The sequence below is a fragment of the Ornithorhynchus anatinus genome, chromosome 9 (genome assembly GCF_004115215.2).
Source record: "Ornithorhynchus anatinus isolate Pmale09 chromosome 9, mOrnAna1.pri.v4, whole genome shotgun sequence".
Classification (NCBI taxonomy): Eukaryota; Metazoa; Chordata; class Mammalia; order Monotremata; family Ornithorhynchidae; genus Ornithorhynchus; species Ornithorhynchus anatinus.
Window position 1 is genome coordinate 36409217 of NC_041736.1, and position 21194 is coordinate 36430410.

General features: G+C 45.2%; 1 protein-coding gene across 3 annotated transcripts; it reads right to left on the bottom strand.

The window, feature by feature from the left end:
- Nucleotides 1-662: 662 nt before the first annotated feature.
- Nucleotides 663-19506, bottom strand: ENPP4 (ectonucleotide pyrophosphatase/phosphodiesterase 4). 3 transcript variants are annotated; one of them, XM_001511370.4, is made up of 4 exons: nucleotides 19406-19506; nucleotides 5892-6753; nucleotides 5200-5370; nucleotides 663-3834 (listed from the first exon to the last, which is right to left on the bottom strand). In XM_001511370.4, the coding sequence occupies exons 2-4, from the start codon at nucleotides 6742-6744 to the stop codon at nucleotides 3470-3472; spliced, it is 1389 nt and encodes a 462-aa protein (XP_001511420.1). In that variant the 5' UTR covers nucleotides 6745-6753; nucleotides 19406-19506; the 3' UTR covers nucleotides 663-3469. The 3 variants fall into 3 exon arrangements, with proteins under 3 accessions (XP_001511420.1, XP_028927582.1, XP_007665171.1); XM_029071749.2 differs by lacking the exon at nucleotides 19406-19506 and adding an exon at nucleotides 15570-15589; XM_007666981.4 differs by lacking the exon at nucleotides 19406-19506 and adding an exon at nucleotides 6858-7100.
- Nucleotides 19507-21194: the final 1688 nt, after the last annotated feature.

Consider the following 21194-nt stretch of genomic DNA (forward strand, 5'->3'; position numbering starts at 1 on the left):
GGATCAAGTGAGAGAGAGCTTTTTGCAAGAGGTAGGATTTTAGCAGGGCTTAAAAGGCGGAGAGATTTGGTGAATGAGGAGGAACGAGGTTCTAAGCAAAGGGGCTGGGGACTGTGCAGAAGTTCACAAACTGTAAAGTCAAAACACTGTAAGTGTGAACCGATTTTCTGATAGGAACAGTGTTATAAATGGGGGGTTGGTTCCTGGATCAAGGTCTGCTCTGGATCGGTTTTAATTACTACTACCCAGAACTGTAGATTCAGTTGCTGGCAAGTAATATAGGGCTACATTATATAGGGTGGGACAGGTTCCATGATAACTAAGTTAATCAAAAGTTAAATGGACACGCTGAGCCTCCCTGGTGACACTGACTTTCAATCTGGTCACTTCCCGGGCCCCTAGCCTCTTCTTCCCCACCTCGTCTCGTTAAATTTTCTCCTCCTGCATGCACCCAGAATTAGTACCATAAAGGAGGCTACGAATAAAGTCTAAACCGATGTATTGTAAAGCTGCATTGGTCTAAGTTTGGAAACTTTTTATGGGGCAGAGTCCATCTTAAGAGCTGTCTGATAAATTCTGTGAGAGGCATAGAAAATAAACACACTTAGAACTCTCACCCTCCCCTCCCCCCCAAATTAATAAACCACTTTTTAAAAGTGTGATTTGGGTAATAATATAACTTTATTTTTCTCTAAGCAAAAGCTTTCCACACGGACCACAAACAATAGTCAAAATATAAATGTAATAAGGCACTCATTTTCAACAAACATCGGGCTCCATTTACTTCGCTCACATTAGTGAATACAGATTGCCCCTTTATTAAAGACTATCACCTGTACTTTCATGAAAGTTTAACCCTCCGCAGAGCCCTCCCAGTGCAGGAAGTTACTCGATCTTGGGAAAAATCCTCAAACCTTCATTGTTCCAAAAAGCTGAGAATCCAAACAGATAGTCTAGTGGATTTCTAGCACACTGATTCAACATATACAATATGTAATATATGGGCTTTAGCACTTTAAAGGTGTTAAATTCTATTAATAACACCATTTTTAATAACTAGTGGTACTATAACTGTTGCTTTGTACATTACCAGAAATGATGCCATAATTTAAGGTGTGATTAGCCAAAAACAAGCAGATTCTTACTTCCTATAACTGGCAATGTTTACTTTGATACCAGTATTTTCCTTCCATTAGCCAAAAGAATTCAATTTTGTTATCACCTTGTATTTTAAATACAAAACCTACTTGTAACAATATAATTTTCTCATGTCTAATCTTTTAGAATTAATCTATTCAGTGGTTTCCAGAGGGTTTCAGGCTACAGTTGAACAAAATATAGACCCTTTCGAAAAAGTCATTAAGTGCAATTCCTTTAGATAAATACATTTCCTTGGCCTTCATTAACTGTTGTATTCACAAAATATCCTTGCTACAATAACCTCAGATTAAATTTGACCTAATTAAATTTGTTTACAATTTCACTTACATGAAAAGTTAAACATGTATGGAATCCTTGGGGTGAGGTTTTTAAGAAACATTTTATAGAGAGCCAGAGCACAGAGAAATAAATGTGTTTTCTAGAAGAGGAAGAGATACGGTTATTACCACACTTTTCTTCCACTCCCTTAATAGGCCCTCAACTGTAGGTTTATTTCCACCTGGCAAGGTCTTCTTCTGAAATGTGCATTTACTGAACTTTAATGAGAGAGCAGTCGTGGCAATACTATATTACCCTTAAAAATTAATAAGGCTACTAATTTACCACCAGAACTTCCTGGGACTTGGTTTAAGGAGGATTGATTTTACCTTCCCCTCAGCCCACTTGATCACAATTCGTACCTGCGTGAACACTGACTACCTTAGCTTTAAACATTTTCTGCATGTAACAAAGTATGTAAAAATGCAATATTTAATCCTTCCACCATAAACTAGCCCCTAAAAATATTCTCCAAACATTTTGTATTTAAATTGTGTATTTTTAGTCCTAATCAATCCATTCCAAAGCAAGATTTTGTCTATCAACTATTTTAGCAATTATTAATTATCCTCTACACCTGGATTTGAAGAGCAACTCAGAAACAAAAAGCGGGGCTAGTAAAAAGGCAGGATTATCTAACAAAAGGCTCCACTTTGAGGTTCTCGAGGTTGTTAGTTTTTTCGGATATAGGTCTCGCCCCTTAATATCGCATTTCCAAAGTAATACTTAAAAATTCAGTCACCTAATGTGCTTTCAAATAAAGATGACTTCCTTTCTCCCTACCAGAGTAACCTATATCAGAAGTAGATTCAAGTGTCCCTTGGGCCCTCAAACACTGAGAGAAAACCAGGCTAAATTCATTTAAAATTAGATATGGTGGTTTATACATGGCAGGTGGCTTGGGGATAAATACAGTAATCTAAAAAGTTACATTCTCAGTTGTACCAAATGTTCCAATGTATTACTCCAATGCTGATTTTTCAAATGGACTGATATTGAAATCACTTTTCTTTGACATCGGGGTACCCCATTTTAAGTTGCTCCAAAATAGCTGTAAGTTTAAATCTGCAAATAAGTGGAGAAACAAAACTAAAAGAATCTGAAGGGAGCCCAAACGTGATTAGCTCTTACTTTGCTCCCTCTGCTAAGAGTGACAAAATTTAGGCCTTTGACACAGTCAGTTGAAAATGTATTTAAGGATAGAAAATGTCTCTTCCAAAGAGTGTCCGTGAGACTGATAAGAAATAAGGAACAACCTGTATTTGAAAGGACTGACCTTTAGAAGACAAAGAAGCTAACAATGAATTTCAAGTCCTATTACTCAAAGAAGGTTGGACAAACACTGACTTTAAATAAATAGCCCAATTACCGAATCTCAAATCTGAGGTCATCCTGTCCAACCATTCTTTTCCCTACAGGCTCTCTTATTGTCTGCCTGATTTATTTATCAGTATATTTCAGATAAGAATTCAGTGTCTCCATTTTCAAATAAATGCAAAAGTGCAGAAGCCTTTTCTCCCTGATACGTACATAAGTGTGCAAGAATTGCAAAAACATAGATTTATTTTAAAATATATTAAATTTCACAAGAAACTAAAGTGTTAATATTTTTCCAAATTCACTAGGCTCCACAATTCACTGGGTTCATTTCCAGTACTAGTAAAGTTGTAATACTATTTTCCATATTAGTACATGCTGTGCCTCGACTGCCAAAGTATTGTAGCATTGAGTAATTTACAAAAATGACCTCCAGTTGTAGAAACGGATCCTTTACCTCACCGGATGTTATGTGATGAATCTTACTGTGGTCCAGAGATCCTCTAATCGTGAATACACAAAAGATTCATCCACAAAGTCTGGCAGAGGTTCTGTCTACTAAAATTCATGACGGGCATAATTCTGTGCAGTGTTAGTCCATGGCTGATGTCGATTCCACACGTGTGCTTCGAGACGCTCCTATCCTTCAAATGATGTTGACACACCACCTCTGCTATCCAATTAAGGGATCATCATCGTCATCTTGTAGCTGAAGTCGGGAAAACGGACGGGGTGATCCCATCTTGTTTTTCATGATGATCATAAGACAGGTCAGAGTAGTTAGCAACAAGAGGACACCAATAACTATTCCAATAGCTTCCGGAAGATTGATGCACCACTGATCCGCAAGCAGACACTTGGTGTTCCCGAAAGTTCCATTACTGGGTTGTGGCTTTAATCCTAGGATATGGCACATCATCGGATAAATATCGACAGTGTTGATTGACCTCTGTCTGTAGCCTCTGTGAAAGGCAGGACCGTGAGCGGCCAGAAAGGGATGCATGCTGGGCAGAGTATTGTCATAACCATGGTCACCTACTGAGAAAACAAAGTGATGTTAATATACAGAAAAAAACTTTATATCTGCAATCCAAAAAAGGCCAAATGTGAAAAAGCAAACACCCAGACTAAGTGTCTCTCCTCCTCCCTCTGCCACTGCAAGTTTTAGAGCTTTCCTGACGGTAAGCGGCTAGTTTTCTAGGGCCACTGTGGTCAACGGGGGAATATACCTGACATCAGGTTGAGGGAGGAGAGGAGAGTTAAGGAGGCATTGTCTTTGCATTTTGCTAGGGGACTTTGCTGAGTTAAAAGCCTGGGAAAGTCACCCTTGGATTCCTTAAAACAGAAGAGGACTGGGGGGAGGGGGTTGGGGGGGAGGGGAGGAGAAGGACCCAAAGCAAAATAAAAAATAGTAGCACACCTCTTAGAGCAGAGAGCCTCGCACTGTTGCTACAACCATGTTCTGAAAATAGCAAGGAAGGGCAGAGGTGGATGAGGCTATCAGTTCTACCTGCAGGGCTTGCTTTCAGAGGATGCTTCCTCTGGCATCACCTCATTTTGTTCATTCAATAAGGTGGCCCCCTCCCCCTGCCATCAATCCAGATCAGTGTTTCTGGACAATGGAATTTTCCACAACTAGGAATTCATTGAGGTATTTTTTAAGTGAGCTATAAAACCAAGAGAGTATACCAACAACAAAAAGAACTTGCTTTTCCTACCAAAATATGCATCCAGGACACATTAACTGGATAATAGAGATGGGTTGGCTATTGCTACTGTTCCCCTGGCCTTCCCTGCACAAATCTACCAGACCTTACTCCTCCTCCCCTTCAAAACCCCATGGAATTCCCACCTCCTCCTCCTCATCCAGTAAGTCCATTAACTCCCTTCACACCGAGTCAGAGCCGCCAGGAGACAGCTCTAAGGACTTGGGTATTTATACCCGTTCAGCATCTATAAGTACTCAATTCACTTATTCAGATATTTCCTTTTGGGACATTTTGTTCTGTTTCCTATTTAACCCTTGTCCTTCCTAGTGCTTTGCCTACTAGTAACTCCTTCGTTTGTCTCGCCAACTGTACTGTAAGCGCCTTAAGGTCTGGGATGGGGGTTGAACCTCCTTGGTACTTTTCTAAGTGTTTTGAACTGCAATTTCTTTCAGTAGGCAATCAGTAAATATGCTTACTACTGCTACAAATTAACACTCGATCTGAGGCAATACAGTGATTCTATTCTTAGCTTGAAGTTCTCTGATGTTGAGGCAGAGAGAAGTCTACTTACAATAAGGAGTTATCATTCTACCAGTAAGTAGCTTTCCACAGAGTCAAAACAGAGTGTTACGGTTTATGCTAACATCTAATTTAGCCCACGTAGCTAACAGAAATGTGCAAAGAAAGCACTTACATTTTTTAAGTGAATCATTCTGTACAATCGTCCAGCCTTCATCGGCCACCAGAATAATGGGTTGAATGCGGTCATTATGTTGATAGTGAAATCTTTTCGGAATGTCCTCTTTGAGATAGACTTTCATGTTTAGGCTGCAGTTTTTCAGCAAGTTGTAAACATAAGTTTTATCTGGGAGAGAAACAAATCAACAACAAATTCTAAATTGCAGACATTATCGAAGGGCAAATTTATGACCGAAGGAAGAATTCTGGCTAAATACTAGCATCGTTCTCTCATCAATATGGAATTCACAGAAACTCAGTTTTGGTGCCCGAACTGAACTTCGAGGCCTTAAGTATATCAGCATTTTTGGAACAGGGCAATAATAATAAAAAAGGTATAGGATAATGGATATATAAATAAGAAAACAGGGATTTACTAAAGACATCCAGCGTGTAAAATGTTTCAACCATTAAACATGCAAGCTTGAAGATTTGGGGGTTCTGACTTTTCAGGGGTGTCAAAGAATACATTCTCTAGGTGGAGGTATATTTCTGACAAAGGCTGAGAATATATGGGCTGCCCCTGGGAACCTGCAGAAGTGGCAAAGAGAAAGGCTCTTCATATGCACTCTCACTATGGGTCGTATATCCTCAGCTTGGACCGTGCACGTTCGAGTTTATAAACATATTTCAGAAAAAAGTACATACTTCCTTTAGGTAGTATCGCAGCAACTGGAGTCGAGTCTACTAACGTGTAGTTCCCCCGACTGATGCAGGTATCCAAGTTTATCAGTCTATCCTGGGAACACTGAGCCATCCCATGATCACTCGTGATGATTACATTAAGACTTTCCCACAGTCCTAGTGCCTTGAGTTTTTGGACGAGGTTGCCGACGTGGTTATCCACTTCTTTCAACACCGCACGCATTTGCTCTGTCCCTTCGGGGCCGTATTTATGCCCGCTGGCATCTGGCTCTTCCCAGTAAAGGGTTGCAAAGGTGACTGGAGGGTCAGAGCTGGTCAGCCAGTGGGTAATATTGCCTAACCTTTCATCAAACGTTACCGAAGAACTATAATTCATAAAGTATGAAGGAGTCGTATTGTGAATTTTTACGTCGGTTCCAGGCCACATGGCAGCAGCGCTTGTTCTGTTTGCCTGAAGTTCATTGGTCACCCAAATAGGTGTTGCTTCATTCCACCAAAAGGACTCTTTGTCATTGTGCTCTGAAAAATACTTCTTTGTTGCTGCATCATACATTGCATTAGCCACAATGCCGTGGCTTTCTTCATACAGGCCTGTCACTATACTGTAGTGGTTTGGAAAGGTTTTTGTAATAAAAACATTTTCTATTTGTTCTACTAAGACACCCTCTTCAATAAACTTCTGGAGATGGGGAAATTCATAGTTGTGCAGATAGTCAGCCCGAAAACCATCAAAAGAGACCAGCAGTAACCTAGGTAACAAACTATTTGTTGTATTTCCGCCACAGACGGTTAGAGTTCCAGAAAAAATGAAGGTCAATACTAACTTCATTGTGCTTGACATTTCAAGGGAAAACATCCAGGAGACCTAAAAATATAAGTTCAGCAATGGTAACTGCAGTAGTAATTTATCAACTAAAATGTTTACAGAGCTCTCGGAAAATTAAATAACATCTTCAATCTCTGACTTACGTTCTTCCTCCTGTCCAGAACTCCTTCTCCCTTTAAATCTGCCAGTCCTCAGCTCCCTCATCTTCAAAGCCTTTCTGAAATCCCACCTCCTCTAGTAGGCTGATCCCTTTTAATTTTTCTTCTGCCTGGGTCTTATCCTCTCAACGATCATATCAGCATTTTCACACCACCTCGGGACTTAACGGACTCACGGCCTGTCACAGGACTTTCGTATTAATATCAGTTTACTTGCTCTATTATACTTACTCTCCCATCTCTGTTATATTGTACTCTCCCAAGCACTTAGTACAGGATTCTGCATACAGTAAGCCCTCAAAAAATACAATTGATTGATTCGTTGATCTACTACATAAGCACTCCTTCCTACTTGAAAATTACTTTAAGTTCTTTGAGGGCAGAGGATCATGTCTTCTACTTCTTTTGTAACTTTCTGAGTATTTAATGCAGTGCTCTACACATCATAAGCAAGCAATACTATAGATAGATGAGCCTCAACTCAATTTCTCTTTATTTAATTGTAATATTCCACCTCCCTTGTTGTTCCCAAGATTTTTATTCTTTTAAAAATCGTAAAATTATCCACCTAAATCTATTATAACTTTATTTTGTAAATGAACAGGTAGGGCCTGATTTATTTGCTAAGTCAAACTGTTTAAAGTATGCTTAAGTATTTATAATTTTAAGTGCCAACTTTCTTATTCTAAGATAAGTGTCACACAAGCAATGACGTGAAGAAGTCCAAGAGTATAGAGTCCTCTATGGTCCATATTTTCTACTGTTACGCTTGTAAGCGTACGATAATGATAAATTGCTTTCAAGACAAAGATTATTGAAACATTTTAGACAGATTCGAGTTTACTTTCTCCCCCTGAAATTGGATATTTTATTGTCCCCTGAAATTGGATATTTTATTGTCGACACATTCGCCCAGTCTCCCCAATGAATTTTAAGGGGTGGGAGAGATAGGCACATATTGCTCCCATCTCACATGGTATCTCACCAGCTCCTGAATTTTGCAAGCTTCACCCTTAACTCCTGACCCAGGAACTATCTCTGAAATTTGAACACTGAACCCAGGGTCTCTTTGAACCCAGAGTCAAAGAATGGACACTGTAAGATCAGGCCAAAGTCTGAATAACCAGTTCCCATTTAGTTGGTTAAAATAGGCCCATGGCTTCTTGATCCCCTTTTTAGTTGACAAAATTCTCAAGTTTTTTTGATAGTTCTAAGAAATTGAAGTAATAATTATATTTCAAACCCTTAGGTTTGTAAGTGATGTTTGTACATGGGTCCCCACAAAAATTAGTCAAGCAAAAGAGGTACTCTAATACTAGAATTGACTGGGTAACTGAAGCCAGCATATGTCCTTTCTAACTTGATTTATCCAAGTCATATGCTACACCTGGTCTAGAAAGTTCCATTGACTAAATCTAAGAATAAACCTCATACATTTGGAAACACACATGAAATGCAAATTTGTATGGCAACTAGTCCTAACCCATCATTGTAAAATGGTTTTCTGTTTCTCATAATATGAGCTCATATTTAGCTAAAACTTTCAAACAACCTCAAACTAAAAATGAACTTTTAAAGAAAAACTTCTATCCAATTTTTAAAATCAAGCTTAGTTCATGTCCATTTAAATCTCATTTGCTCCACATAAGGACCAAATCAAATCGATTCTGCAATTTGGGATTATGAGTGCAAGGAAAAATATATGATATAGTACTTTTTTGGTTGCAAAATAAAATTATGTTTTCTCTGGGTGAACTTTAATGTAAAGCAAATAAATAGACCTCAGAAAAGACTTTCTGTTGGGAGTGCGGGAAAAAAACTTCTAATCGTTACATATCATATATCAAATGTGATTATATGGAGCCTTATGGCCTCTCCAAGTTTGAGTCTTAACATAGTAACTTTAGATACATTTGACTTCCTAAAAACAAATGGTGAATGCTTTACAAATTGAGGTAATGTTGATTAGTTTTCTTTTGTGTTGGATTTCAATAGAAAGGGAAAGAAAATTACTACATACACATTCTCACCTATGACCTAGCCTCTCATAGCTTAAAGATCTTAAGATGGCTACCGAGTGTTACTGGATATCAGACTAAGGGCAGGGGCTGTCTCTCTTACCGATTTGCACATTCCAAGCGCTTAGTACAGTGCTCTGCACATAGTAAGCGCTCAATAAATACTATTGATGAATGAATTTGAAAGTTTCATTTAGATTAAATACCATGCTGTCAACTTACAATTTCTTACAAAGATTGTGATCATGTCTGCTTTACTGAAGTCCCCCAATCTCTCAATGGCATTTATCAAGCACTTCATGGGGGCACAAAACTGTACTAAACGCTTGAGAGAGTACAATATAACAACGATCAGACACATTCCCTGCCCACAAGCTCACAGTCTAGAGGACTGATTAACTGAGTTGTGGCTCAGATAACAGAAAAAAAAATGGCTTGAAGGCCATTTATTCAGTTATTTCAAATACAGTGTAGTTCAGCAATCTCTTGCTTATCCAAATATCAGTAGCTCAAATTTTCAGATATCCCAGTTTCCACCGAATCATACTAATCAAGCATATTAATTACACATACTAAGTTCTTGGGAGGGCACACTACAAAATAGTATACAAGTTCTCCTTTCCTTAAGGAGCTACCTAGCAGGAGAGATAGAGACTGAGACAAACTTGGGCACTGCTGACAGAGGTGATGACTGAATCTGTTTCAGAGCCTGTGGTACGGCCAACGGCCTCTCTTGAGCCCCACTCGCTAACATTCATTCAATTCAATCGTATTTATTGAGCGCTGACTGGGTGCAAAGCACTACGCTAAATGCTTGGTTTGAGGTAGAAAAGGGGTTCCCCGAATTAAAAGGGGAGTGAAGGATCTCGTTAATTATATTACCCCTCCTTATGCCAAAGCAGGAGGTAAGGGGGAAACGAATCAGGGAGGAGAAAGAAGTATGACCCCCATTTCTGGATTAGAATGTGAGCTCTTTGTGGGCAGGGAATGTGTCTGTTTGTTGTTGTATTTTACTCTCCCAAGATCTTGGCGCAGTGCTTTGCACACCGTAAGCACTCAATGAACATGACTGAACGAATTCATCAGAATTGGGATTAAAGCCTCCCCTTCCATTTGGTTGGGACACCAATCAACCAGCAGTGTATATTGAGTGTCTTTTACGTGCAGAGTACTGTAGTAAATTCTTGGAAGAGAGCATTCAGGATAGTAAATAAGATCCTTCTCCTCGAGGAGCTGACAATGTAGTGGGGCATCAGTGGATAGGAGAAAGTGGAGAAGCAGTGTGTGCTACTGGATAGAGCGCAAGCCTGGGAGTCAGAAGGACCTGGGTTTTAATTCTGGATCCACGACTTGACTATTGTGCAACCTTGGACAAATCAATTAATTTTTGTTACTTCATCTGTAAAATGTAGATTGTGAGTCCCATGTGGGACATGAACTGTGTCCAACCTGATTAACTTGTATCTACCACGGCGCTTAATACACTGCCTGGCACATACAAAGTCCTTCATTCATTCATTCAATAGTATTTATTGAGGGCTTACTATGTGCAAAGCACTGTTCTAAGCGCTTGGAAAGGACAATTCGGCAACAGATAGAGACAATCCCTGGCCATGGGCGGGCTCACCGTCTAATCGGGGGAGACAGATGGACAAAAACAAGACAATATAGTCACGATAAATAGAATCAAGGGGATGTACACCTCATTAACAAAATTAATGGGGTAATAAATAATACATATACAAATGAGCACAGTGCTGAGGGGAAGGGAAAGGGAGAGGAGTAGAGGGAAAGGGGGGAGAGGGGGCTTAGCCGAGGGGAGGGGAAGGGGGGGCAGAGAGGCAGCAGAGGGAGCAGAGGGAAAAGGGGAAGCTCAGTCTGGGAAGGCCTCTTGGAGGAGGGGAGCTCTCAGTAGGGCTTTGAAGAGGGGAAGAGAGTGAGTTTGGCGGAGGTGAGGAGGGAGGGCGTTCCAGGACAGCGGAGGACGTGGGCCAGGGGTCGACGGCGGGATAGGCGGGAGCGGGAGTTGGTGAGGAGGTGGGCGGCAGAGGAGTGGAGCGTGCGGGGTGGGCAGGAGAAAGAGAGAAAGGAGGTGAGGTAGGAGGGGGCAAGGTGATGGACAGCCTTGAAGTCCAGAGTGAGAATTTTTTGTTTCCTGCGGAGGTTGATAGGCAACCCCTGGAGGATTTTACTAATACCATTAAAAAAAAACCCCACCTCTGGATGGGTGAGAGTAATGGTGGGTTTGGTTGACAGCAAATCTATAGCACTCTCTCATATCCAAAATGGTTACACTCACTAAGATTATCCCCTTCCCCTCTATTTCCTGATTAAGAACGATGAAAACTCCTTCCTTGCTGGGTCACTTTATTGCACTTGAGTCCGTACCCCTAAGCCCTTACGTTCCTATCTCATCCCTTACTGCACTTATGTACATGTCTTCATATTACCTGTAATTAATTTTGATATCTGTCTTCTCTGCTAGAATGTAACCTCCTCCAGGGCAAGGATGTAGACACATCCCACTGTAAAATCTCATCTCCTCCGAGAACGTCCCTGATTAAGTCATTTCCTCTATTCCCTCTCCCTTCTGCGTTACCCTTGCATTTGGATTTGCATCCCTACTTCATCCCACCCTCGGCCCCACAGCACTTATGACGTACATAACCGTCATTTCTTTATAATAATAATGATGTTGGTATTTGTTAAGCGCTTACTACGTGTGGAGCACTGTTCTAAGCGCTGGGGTATACAGGGTAATCAGGTTGTCCCACATGAGGCTCACAGTCTTCATCCCCATTTTCCAGATGAGGGAACTGAGGCCCAGAGAATTGAAGTGATGCCCACAGTCACACAGCTGACAAGTGGCAGAGCTGGGATTCGAACCCATGACCTCTGACTCCCAAGCCCGGGTGTCTCTCTCCCCCTATAGACTGTAAACTCCTTGTGGACAGGGAACACGTCTACCGAATCCGTTATCCTGTACTCTCCCAAGAGCATAGTACAGTGCTCTGTACACAGTAAGCGCTCAATAAATACGACCGATTGATCGTCTACTATCAACTCACTGGGCCTCACTCTTGTCTCTCTTGATGTGGACGTCCTTTACAAATACAATTGATTACTTTAACAACCCAAGAATTTAATATAGTGATCTGCACATGGTAAACGCTCAGTAACTACCACTGCTCGACTGATTTGCTAGATTTGTATTCCCGCGTGCCACGGTACATTTTAGGGAGTTTTGCACTATTGGTCAGCACTTTGTGGGTTCCACAGTCCGTTGGGGAAGAATGCGAATTGCCTCATCTTCCTTCCCAGAAGAGTAGGCGTAGTTTCCCTGGGGTTAATGGGTTTGTATGTAGGCCGTTTTATGGCACAAACACCGCTCTACCACAGAAAAGAGACATTGCAGCATGTTTATACAAAGCATCCAGATAAATCACTTAAGTCTCCCCAGACAGGAGTACGTGAGGCGCAAGCGGTAGTGATTCAGTAATAGAGTCCTTAAAAACAAAATCCTGCTTTAACTACAGATTGACCCCCTCGTCTAGCACAGTTTCTTTCATTTAACCTGGGTTATCCCCCAAAGTTAGCAACCTCCCCTTTTCTTATCGGAGTTCCTTTATTTACAACCCCAAGGTCCCTAGCAAGAGGCAGAATGCAGGAACAGTTAGGGGCAGGGAATGTGTGTTTATTGTTATATTGTTCTCTCCCAAGCACTTAGTATAGCGCTCTGCAAAAAAATAAGCGCTCATTTCAACTGAATGAACACTGTTCGCTTCTCGCCTCACCTCTCCTTTGTCCCAACCTTTCCCTGGAATGTTTGGGCTCCGGTTGATGTCACCAGGGGGACAGTGTCTCCAGGAGTAACTGTAAGAGCAGGCAAACATATTTGCTCTCTAACCCCTCCCCAACCTGACTCCCATCCCCACAACCAGCCCCGAACCTGCAAATTACCCTTCTTCTCTACCTAGTCCCAAATCACTAACCTCCCTTAACCTCACTTCGGGATTTTAAGGACAAATACCGTGGAGCGGCCACTGATCTGCGGTTAACACTTGAGAAAGTCTCTTAAAACTTTCCACGGTTTCTATTCACAAATTTGTCTTTATAAAGAAAACAAAACCCAGGCAACATTAAATAGGGTTCCCACCCAAAATTTTCAATACGGGGGGGCAAGATGAATCTTGCCCTCCCATCACTTCAAAGGATTCGTTTCTTTTGACCCGTTCTCCCCCTTCACTTGTCATGTCCAATTCACCCGGCTCCGGAAGAATGTCCTTGGGTTTACTCTAGTTACACCTGGATTTTATTTTTAAGGATTCCGCTGAGATGATCAGCTCCTTTAAGGCAGGAATCGTGTCTATCGACTCCTCTGTAGTGTCCTCTTCCATCCCCTTCAAGCAACGCTCTGCACAGGGTGTGCACACTAGCCTAAGGACAGGGAACGTGTCTCCCAACTGTGTAGACTCTCAATCAACCCTATTTATTGAGCACTTACTAAGTGCAGGGCACTGTACTAAGATCCTGGGAGAGTAATTCATTCATTCAATAGTATTTATTGAGCGCTTACTATGTGCAGAGCACTGTACTAAGCGCTTGGAATGGACAAATCGGTAGCAGATAGAGACCAGTTCCTACCCTTTGACGGGTTGACAGTCTAATCGCGTGGCTCAGTGGAAAGAGCCTGGGCTTCGGAGTCAGAGGTCATGGGTTCGACTCCCGGCTCTGCCCCTTGTCAGCTGGGTGACTGTGGGCAAGTCACTTCACTTCTCTGGGCCTCAGGTCCCTCATCTGTCAAATGGTGATGAACTGTGAGCCTCACGTGGGACAACCCGATGACCCTGTATCTCCCCCAGCGCTTAGAACAGTGCTCTGCACATAGTAAGTGCTTAATAAATACCAGCATTATTAATCGGGGGAGACAGACAAGAACAATAGCAATAAATAGAATCAAAGCAGCGTGGCTCAGTGAAAAGAGCGTGGGCTTCGGAATCAGAGGTCATGGGTTCGACTCCCGGCTCTGCCACTTGTCAGCTGTGTGACTGTGGGCAAGTCGCTTCACTTCTCTGTGCCTCAGTTACCTCATCGGTAAAATGGGGATTAACTGTGAGCCTCACGTGGGACAAACTGATTACCCTGTATCTGCCTCAGCGCTCAGAACCGTGCTCTGCACACAGTAAGCGCTTAACAAATACCAACATTATTATTATTATAAAGAGAATCAAGAGTATATGCGCCCACGATGAATTTGAGGGCTAGAGGGGGAGAGAGATTCATCCATTCTTTCAATCACATTTAGTGAGCATCTGCGGGGTGCAGAGCACTGTACTAAGCACTTGGAAGGGAACAAGACAACGATAAGAAGACGCCTTCCCTAACCAGAACGAGTTTACAATCTAGAGGGCGTGACAGACGTTAACATAAGTAAATACATTCCAGATATGTACATAATATACATTGGAGGGGGGATGAATAAAGGGAGAGTCAGGGTGACGACGACGCAGGAGGGAGTGGGAGAAGAAAGGGGGGCTTAATCAGGGAAGGCCTCTTGGAGGAGGCGTGCCTTCAGTAAGGCTTTGAAAGGGGGGAAGAGTGTCGGATTTGAGCGCCCTTGATGCCTGTTCACTTGCTTTGATGACTGTAAACCCGGTGTGGGCAGGGATTGTCTCTCTCTATTGCTGAATTATACCTTCCAAGAGCTTAGTGCTCCGCACAGAGTAAGCGCTCAATACGACTGAATGAACAAATGCGCGCTATAAGCGCTCAGTAACTGCCACTGATCGATTAATTAAGCACTGAATAAATACCACCGACAGACCGCTCGGGCCTGCCCTGTCCCCATCGGGTGGCGGGAGCCAAACAGCGTGGCTCAGTGGAAAGAGCCCGGGCTTGGGAGTCAGAGGTCATGGGTTCGAATGCCGGCCCCGCCACTTGTCAGCAGTCACTTCACTGGGCCTAGGTTACCCCATCTGCAAAATGGGGATGAAGACTGTGAGCCCCACGTGGGACAACCTGATGACCCTGTATCTACCCCAGCGCTTAGAACAGGGCTCGGCACATAGTAAGCGCTTAACAAATACCAACGTTATTATTATTATTAAGTGTTCTGGGGGAGGGAGGGGGGAAGGGCAGAAGGACGGAAGGGGGGGAGGAGAAGCAGAGGGAAAGGGAGGGAGGGCTCGGTCTGGGAAGGCCTCCTGGAGGAGGTGAGTAGGGCTTTGAAGAGGGGAAGAGAGTTAATTTGGAGGACGTGAGGAGGGAGGGCATTGCAGGTCGGAGGTAGGACGTGGGCCAGGGGTCGACGACGGGCCAGGGGAGAACGAGGCCCAGGCAGGAGGTGAACACCAGGGGAGCGGAAGCTTAGTGGAAAGAGCCCGGGCTTGGGAGGTCGGAGGTGGTCGGTTCCAATCCCGCCTCCGCCTCTTGTCAGCTGCGTGACTTTGGGCAAGTCCCTTCCCGTCTCTGTGCCTCAGTCGCCTCCTCTGTAAAACGGGGATGAAGCCCGTGAGCCCCACGTGGGGCTACCCGGGATCTCCCCCAGCGCTTAGGACACTGCTTGGCACGCAGGAGGCGCTTAAGCAATACCATCGGTATTATTTAAGATTCTCAGCCCCGCCCGCGCCCCCTTGGGCCCCCTCCCCTTTTAAACCTTAAGAGAAGCAGCGTGGCTTACTGGAAAGAGCCCGGGCTTGGGAGTCAGGGGTGGTGGGTTCCAATCCCGCCTCCGCCACTCGTCAGCTGTGTGACTGGTCAAGTCACTTCCCGTCTCCTTGCCTCAGTTACTTCTTCTGTAACATGGGGATGAAGACAGTGAGCCCCACGTGGGGCCACCTGGTAACTCCCCCGGAGCTTAGAACAGCGCTTGGCACATACTGGGCACTTAAGCGATACCATCAGTTATTTAACCTTCTCGCCCCGTCCCCTCCTCCCCAAGGGTCCTTTCCCTCCCTCCTTTGGTCCCCCTCCCCTTTAGCCCCTTCAAGTAAATACGATTGAATGAATGAATGACCCTGAGAGGACCTGTCCCTCCCCCCCTTTGGCCCCCTCCCCTTTTTTCATTCATTCATATTTATTGAGCGTTTACTATGTGCAGGGCACTGTACTGAGCGCTTGGAATGGACAATTGGGCAACGGATGGAGATCATCCCTGCCCAAAGACGGGCTCACCGTCTAAACGGGCGAGACAGACAGCAGAGCAAAACAGAACCAAACAAAACATCATCATCATCATCATCATCATCAAGATAAGCAGCTTGGCTCAGTGGAAAGCGCCCGGGCTCGGGAGTCAGAGGTCATGGGTTCGAATCCCGACTCTGCCACCTGTCAGCTGGGTGACTGTGGGCAGGTCACTTCACTTCTCTGGGCCTCAGTTCCCTCATCGGTAAAATGGGAGCCTCATGTGGGACAATCTGATGACCCTGTATCTATCCCAGCGCTTAGAACAGTGTTCTGCACATAGTAAGCGCTTAACACATACCAACATTAGTATTATTCAGTTATTCATTCATATTTATTGAGCGTTTACTATGTGCAGAGCACTGTACTAAGCGCTTGGAATGGACAATTGGGCAACAGATAGAGACAATCCCTGCCCGATGATGGGCTCACGGGCTAAATGGGGGAGACAGACAGCAGAGCAAAACAGAACCAAACAAAACAAGACAAAAAATCATCAAGATAAATAGAATCAAGGGAATGTACACCTCATTAACAAAATAAATAGAGTAATAAATAATGTATACAAACGAGCACAGTGAGGACCCTCCCCGCCCTCCTTTTTAACCCCCTCAACCTGACAGGACCTTCCCCGCCCCCCCCTTTGGCCGGGGCTCAGTGGCGAGACCCCGGGCTTGGGAGTCAGAAGGTCATGGGTTCTAATCCCGACCCCGTCCCTGGTCAGCTGTGTGACTTTGGGCAAGGCACGTCACTTCTCTGGGCCTCAGGGATCTCCTCTGTACAATGCGGATTAAGACTGTGAGCCCCAAAGGGAACAACTTGGTCACCTTGTATCCCCCCGCCCCTCGCCCCCCAGCGCTTAGAACAGTGCTTGGCAAATACCATTATTGTTATTATTTCTAACCCCCCGCAGCCTGACAGGCCCCTCCCCTCCTCCCTTTGGCCCCCTCCCCTTTAACCCTTTCAAATAAATACGATTGAATGAACCTGAGAGGACCCTCCCCCTCCCCCTTTACTCCTCCCCCTTCAACCTGACAGGACCCTCCCTTTTAACCCCTTCAAATGAATACGATTAAATGAATGAATGAACGAATGAACCCGACAGGCTCCCTCCCCTTTAACCCCTTCAAATAAATACGATTAAATGAGTGAATGAATGAATGAATGACCCTGCGAGGCCCCTCCCCTCCCCCCTTTGGCCCCCTCCCCTTTAACCCCTTCAAATAAACAGGATGAAATGAAGGAATGAACCTGACAGTCCCCTCCCCTCCCCCCTCTGGCCCCTTCCCCTTTAACCCCTTCAAATAAACAGGATGAAATGAAGGAATGAACCTGACAGTCCCCTCCCCTCCCCCCTCTGGCCCCCTCCCCTTTAACCCCTTCAAATAAACAGGGTTAAATGAAGGAATGAACCTGACAGTCCCCTCCCCTCCCCCCTCTGGCCCCCTCCCTTTTAACCCCTTCAAATACGATTAAATGAATGAACCTGACAGGCTCCCTGCCCTTTAACCCCTTCAAATAAATACGATTAAATGAAGGAATAGAACCTGGCAGGCCCCTCTCCCTCCCCTCTAACCCCCCTCATCCTCACAGGACCCTCCCCCTCCGGCCCCCTCCCCTTTTAACCCCTTCAAATACGATGAAATGAGCGAATGGACCTGATAGGCCCCCTCCCCTTTAACCCCTTCAAATAAATACGATTAATGAAGGAATGGACCTGACAGGCCCTTCCCCTCCCCCTTTCATTCATTCATTCAATCGTATCGATTGAGCGCTTACTCTGTGCAGAGCACTGCGCTAAGCGCTTGGAATGGGCAATTCGGCAACAGAGAGGCCCCCTCCCCTTTTAACCCCTTCAAATAAATAGGATGAAATGAAGGAATGGACCTGACAGGCCCTTCCCCTCCCCCTTTCATTCATTCACTAGTATCTATTGAGCGCTTATCCCGTGCAAAGCACTGCACAAAGCGCTTGAAATGGACAATTCGGCAACAGAGAGGCTCCCTCCCCTTTAACCCCTTCAAATAAATACGATTAAATGAAGGAATGAACCTGGCAGGCCCCTCCTCCTCCCCCCTCTGGCCCCCTCCCCTTTAACCCCTTCAAATAAATAGGATTCAATCAGCGAATGGACCTGACAGGTCCCTCCCCCTTTCATTCATTCAATCGTATCGATTGAGCGCTTACTCTGTGCAGAGCACTGCGCTAAGCGCTTGGAATGGGCAATTCGGCCACAGCCAGGCTCCCTCCCCTTTAACCCCTTCAAATAAATAGGATGAAATGAAGGAATGGACCTGACAGGCCCTTCCCCTCCCATTCATTCACTAGTATCTATTGAGCGCTTATCCCGTGCAAAGCACTGCACTAAGCGCTTGGAATGGACAATTCGGCAACAGAGAGGCTCCCTCCCCTTTTAACCCCTTCAAAGAAATAGGATTAAATGAAGGAATGGACCTGACAGGCCCCCTCCCCTTTAACCCCTTCAAATAAATACGATGAAATGAAGGAATGGACCTGGCAGGTCCCTCCCCCTTTCATTCATTCATTCAATCGAATCGATTGAGCGCTTACTCTGTGCAGAGCACTGCGCTAAGCGCTTGGAATGGATAATTCGGCCACAGCCAGGCCCCCTCCCCTTTTAACCCCTTCAAATAAATACGATTAAATGAGCGAATGGACCTGACAGGTCCCTCCCCCTTTCATTCATTCAATCGTATCGATTGAGCGCTTACTCTGTGCAGAGCACTGCGCTAAGCGCTTGGAATGGGCAATTCGGCCACAGCCAGGCTCCCTCCCCTTTAACCCCTTCAAATAAATAGGATGAAATGAAGGAATGGACCTGACAGGCCCTTCCCCTCCCCCTTTCATTCATTCACTAGTATCTATTGAGCGCTTATCCCGTGCAAAGCACTGCACAAAGCGCTTGAAATGGACAATTCGGCAACAGAGAGGCTCCCTCCCCTTTAACCCCTTCAAATAAATACGATTAAATGAAGGAATGAACCTGGCAGGCCCCTCCTCCTCCCCCCTCTGGCCCCCACCCCTTTAACGCCTTCAAATAAATAGGATTAAATGAACGAATGGACCTGATAGGCCCCTCCCCCTTTCATTCATTCATTCAATCGTATCGATTGAGCGCTTACTCTGTGCAGAGCACTGCGCTAAGCGCTTGGAATGGACAATTCGGCCACAGCCAGGCTCCCTCCCCTTTAACCCCTGCAAATAAATAGGATGAAATGAACCTGACAAGACCCTCCCCTGCCCTCTCTGACCCCCCTGATCGTCCCAGGACCGTCCCTCCCCTCCCTCCTTCCCCCTGCCCCCGAACCTCACCCGGGGGAGAGGGACCGCTCCGGGGCCGAGCCGGCTGCCCACTGCGCCTGCGCAGCCCGGAGGGGCCGTTAACCGCCCGCCTTGCGCAACGCCGCGCGCCCCACCGCGCGCCTGCGCTCGCGGACGGAGCGGGACGGAGGGGGGAAACAGAGGGGCGGCCGATGGAACGCCCCCGCTCATTGGCCGCCCCCGCGGGGGCCCGGCTGTCAACCTCGTCCTCATTGGCTCGGCCGGAGGGGAGGGGGGAGAACGCGGGGCGGCCGATGGAACGCCCCCGCTCATTGGCCGCCCCCTCGGGGGCCCGGCTGTCACCCTCGCCCTCATTGGCTCGGCCGGTGCGGGGGGACGCGGGCGCGGCCGATGGAACGCCCCCGCTCATTGGCCGCCCCCGCGGGGGCCCGGCTGTCACCCTCGTCCTCATTGGCTCGGCCGGGGCCCTACCTGGAGGCAGGTGCGGGGATGGACCTCATAATAAAAATAACCAGGGGGTGGCTGAAGCGCCCACTCTGTGCTAAGCGCTGGGGGAGATGATAATACTACTAATGTGGGTATTGCTTAAGCGCTTACTCTGTGCTAAGCGCTGGGGGAGATGATAATACTACTAATGTGGGTATTGCTTAAACGCTTACTCTGTGCTAAGCGCTGGGGGAGATGATAATACTACTAATGTGGGTATTGCTTAAGCGCTTACTCTGTGCTAAGCGCTGGGGAGATGATAACCGATTAGACTGTAAGCCCGTCAAACGGCAGGGACTGTCTCTGTTGCCGACTTGTTCATTCCAAGCGCTTAGTACAGTGCCCTGCACATAGTAAGCGCTCAATAAATACTATTGAATGAATGAATGAATATTGCTTAAGCGCTTATTCTGTGCTAAGCGCTGGGGGAGATGATGATGATAATAATGTGGGTATTGCTTAAGCGCTTATTCTGTGCTAAGCGCTGGGGGAGATGATGATGATAATACTAGAAATGTTGGCATTGGTTAAGCGCTTACTCTGTGCTAAGCGCTGGGGGAGATGATAATAATGCTAATGTGGGTATTGGTTAAGCGCTTACTCTGTGCTAAGCGCTGGGGGAGATGATAATACTAGTAATGTTGGTATTTCTTAAGCGCTTACTCTGTGCTAAGCGCTGGGGGAGATGATAATACTACTAATGTGGGTATTTCTTAAGCACTTACTCTGTGCTAAGCGCTGGGGGAGATGATAATACTAGTAATGTTGGCATTGGTTAAGCGCTTACTCTGTGCTAAGCGCTGGGGGAGATGATAATACTACTAATGTGGGTATTGCTTAAGCGCTTACTCTGTGCTAAGCGCTGGGGGAGAGCATAATAATAATAATAATGGTGGTATTTGTTAAGCGCTTACTATGTGCAGAGCACTGTTCTAAGCGCTGGGGGGATACAAGGTGATCAGTTTGTCCCACGTGGGGCTCACAGTTTTAATCCCCATTTTACAGATGAGGTATCTGAGGCCCAGAGAAGTGAAGTGACTCGCCCACAGTCACACAGCTGACCAGTGGCGGGGCCGGGATTCAAACCCATGACCTCCGACTCCCAAGCCCGGGCTCTTGCCACTGAGCCACGCTAATACTAATGTGGGTATTCGTTAAGCGCTTACTCTGTGCTAAACGCGGGTGGAGATAATAATAATCGTACTGTTGGTATTTGTTAAGCGCTTACTCTGTGCTAAGCGATGGAGAGATTAATAATAATACTAATGTTGATATTTGTTAAGCGCTTACTATGTGCTAAGCGCTGGGCAGATAATACTAATGTTGGTATTTG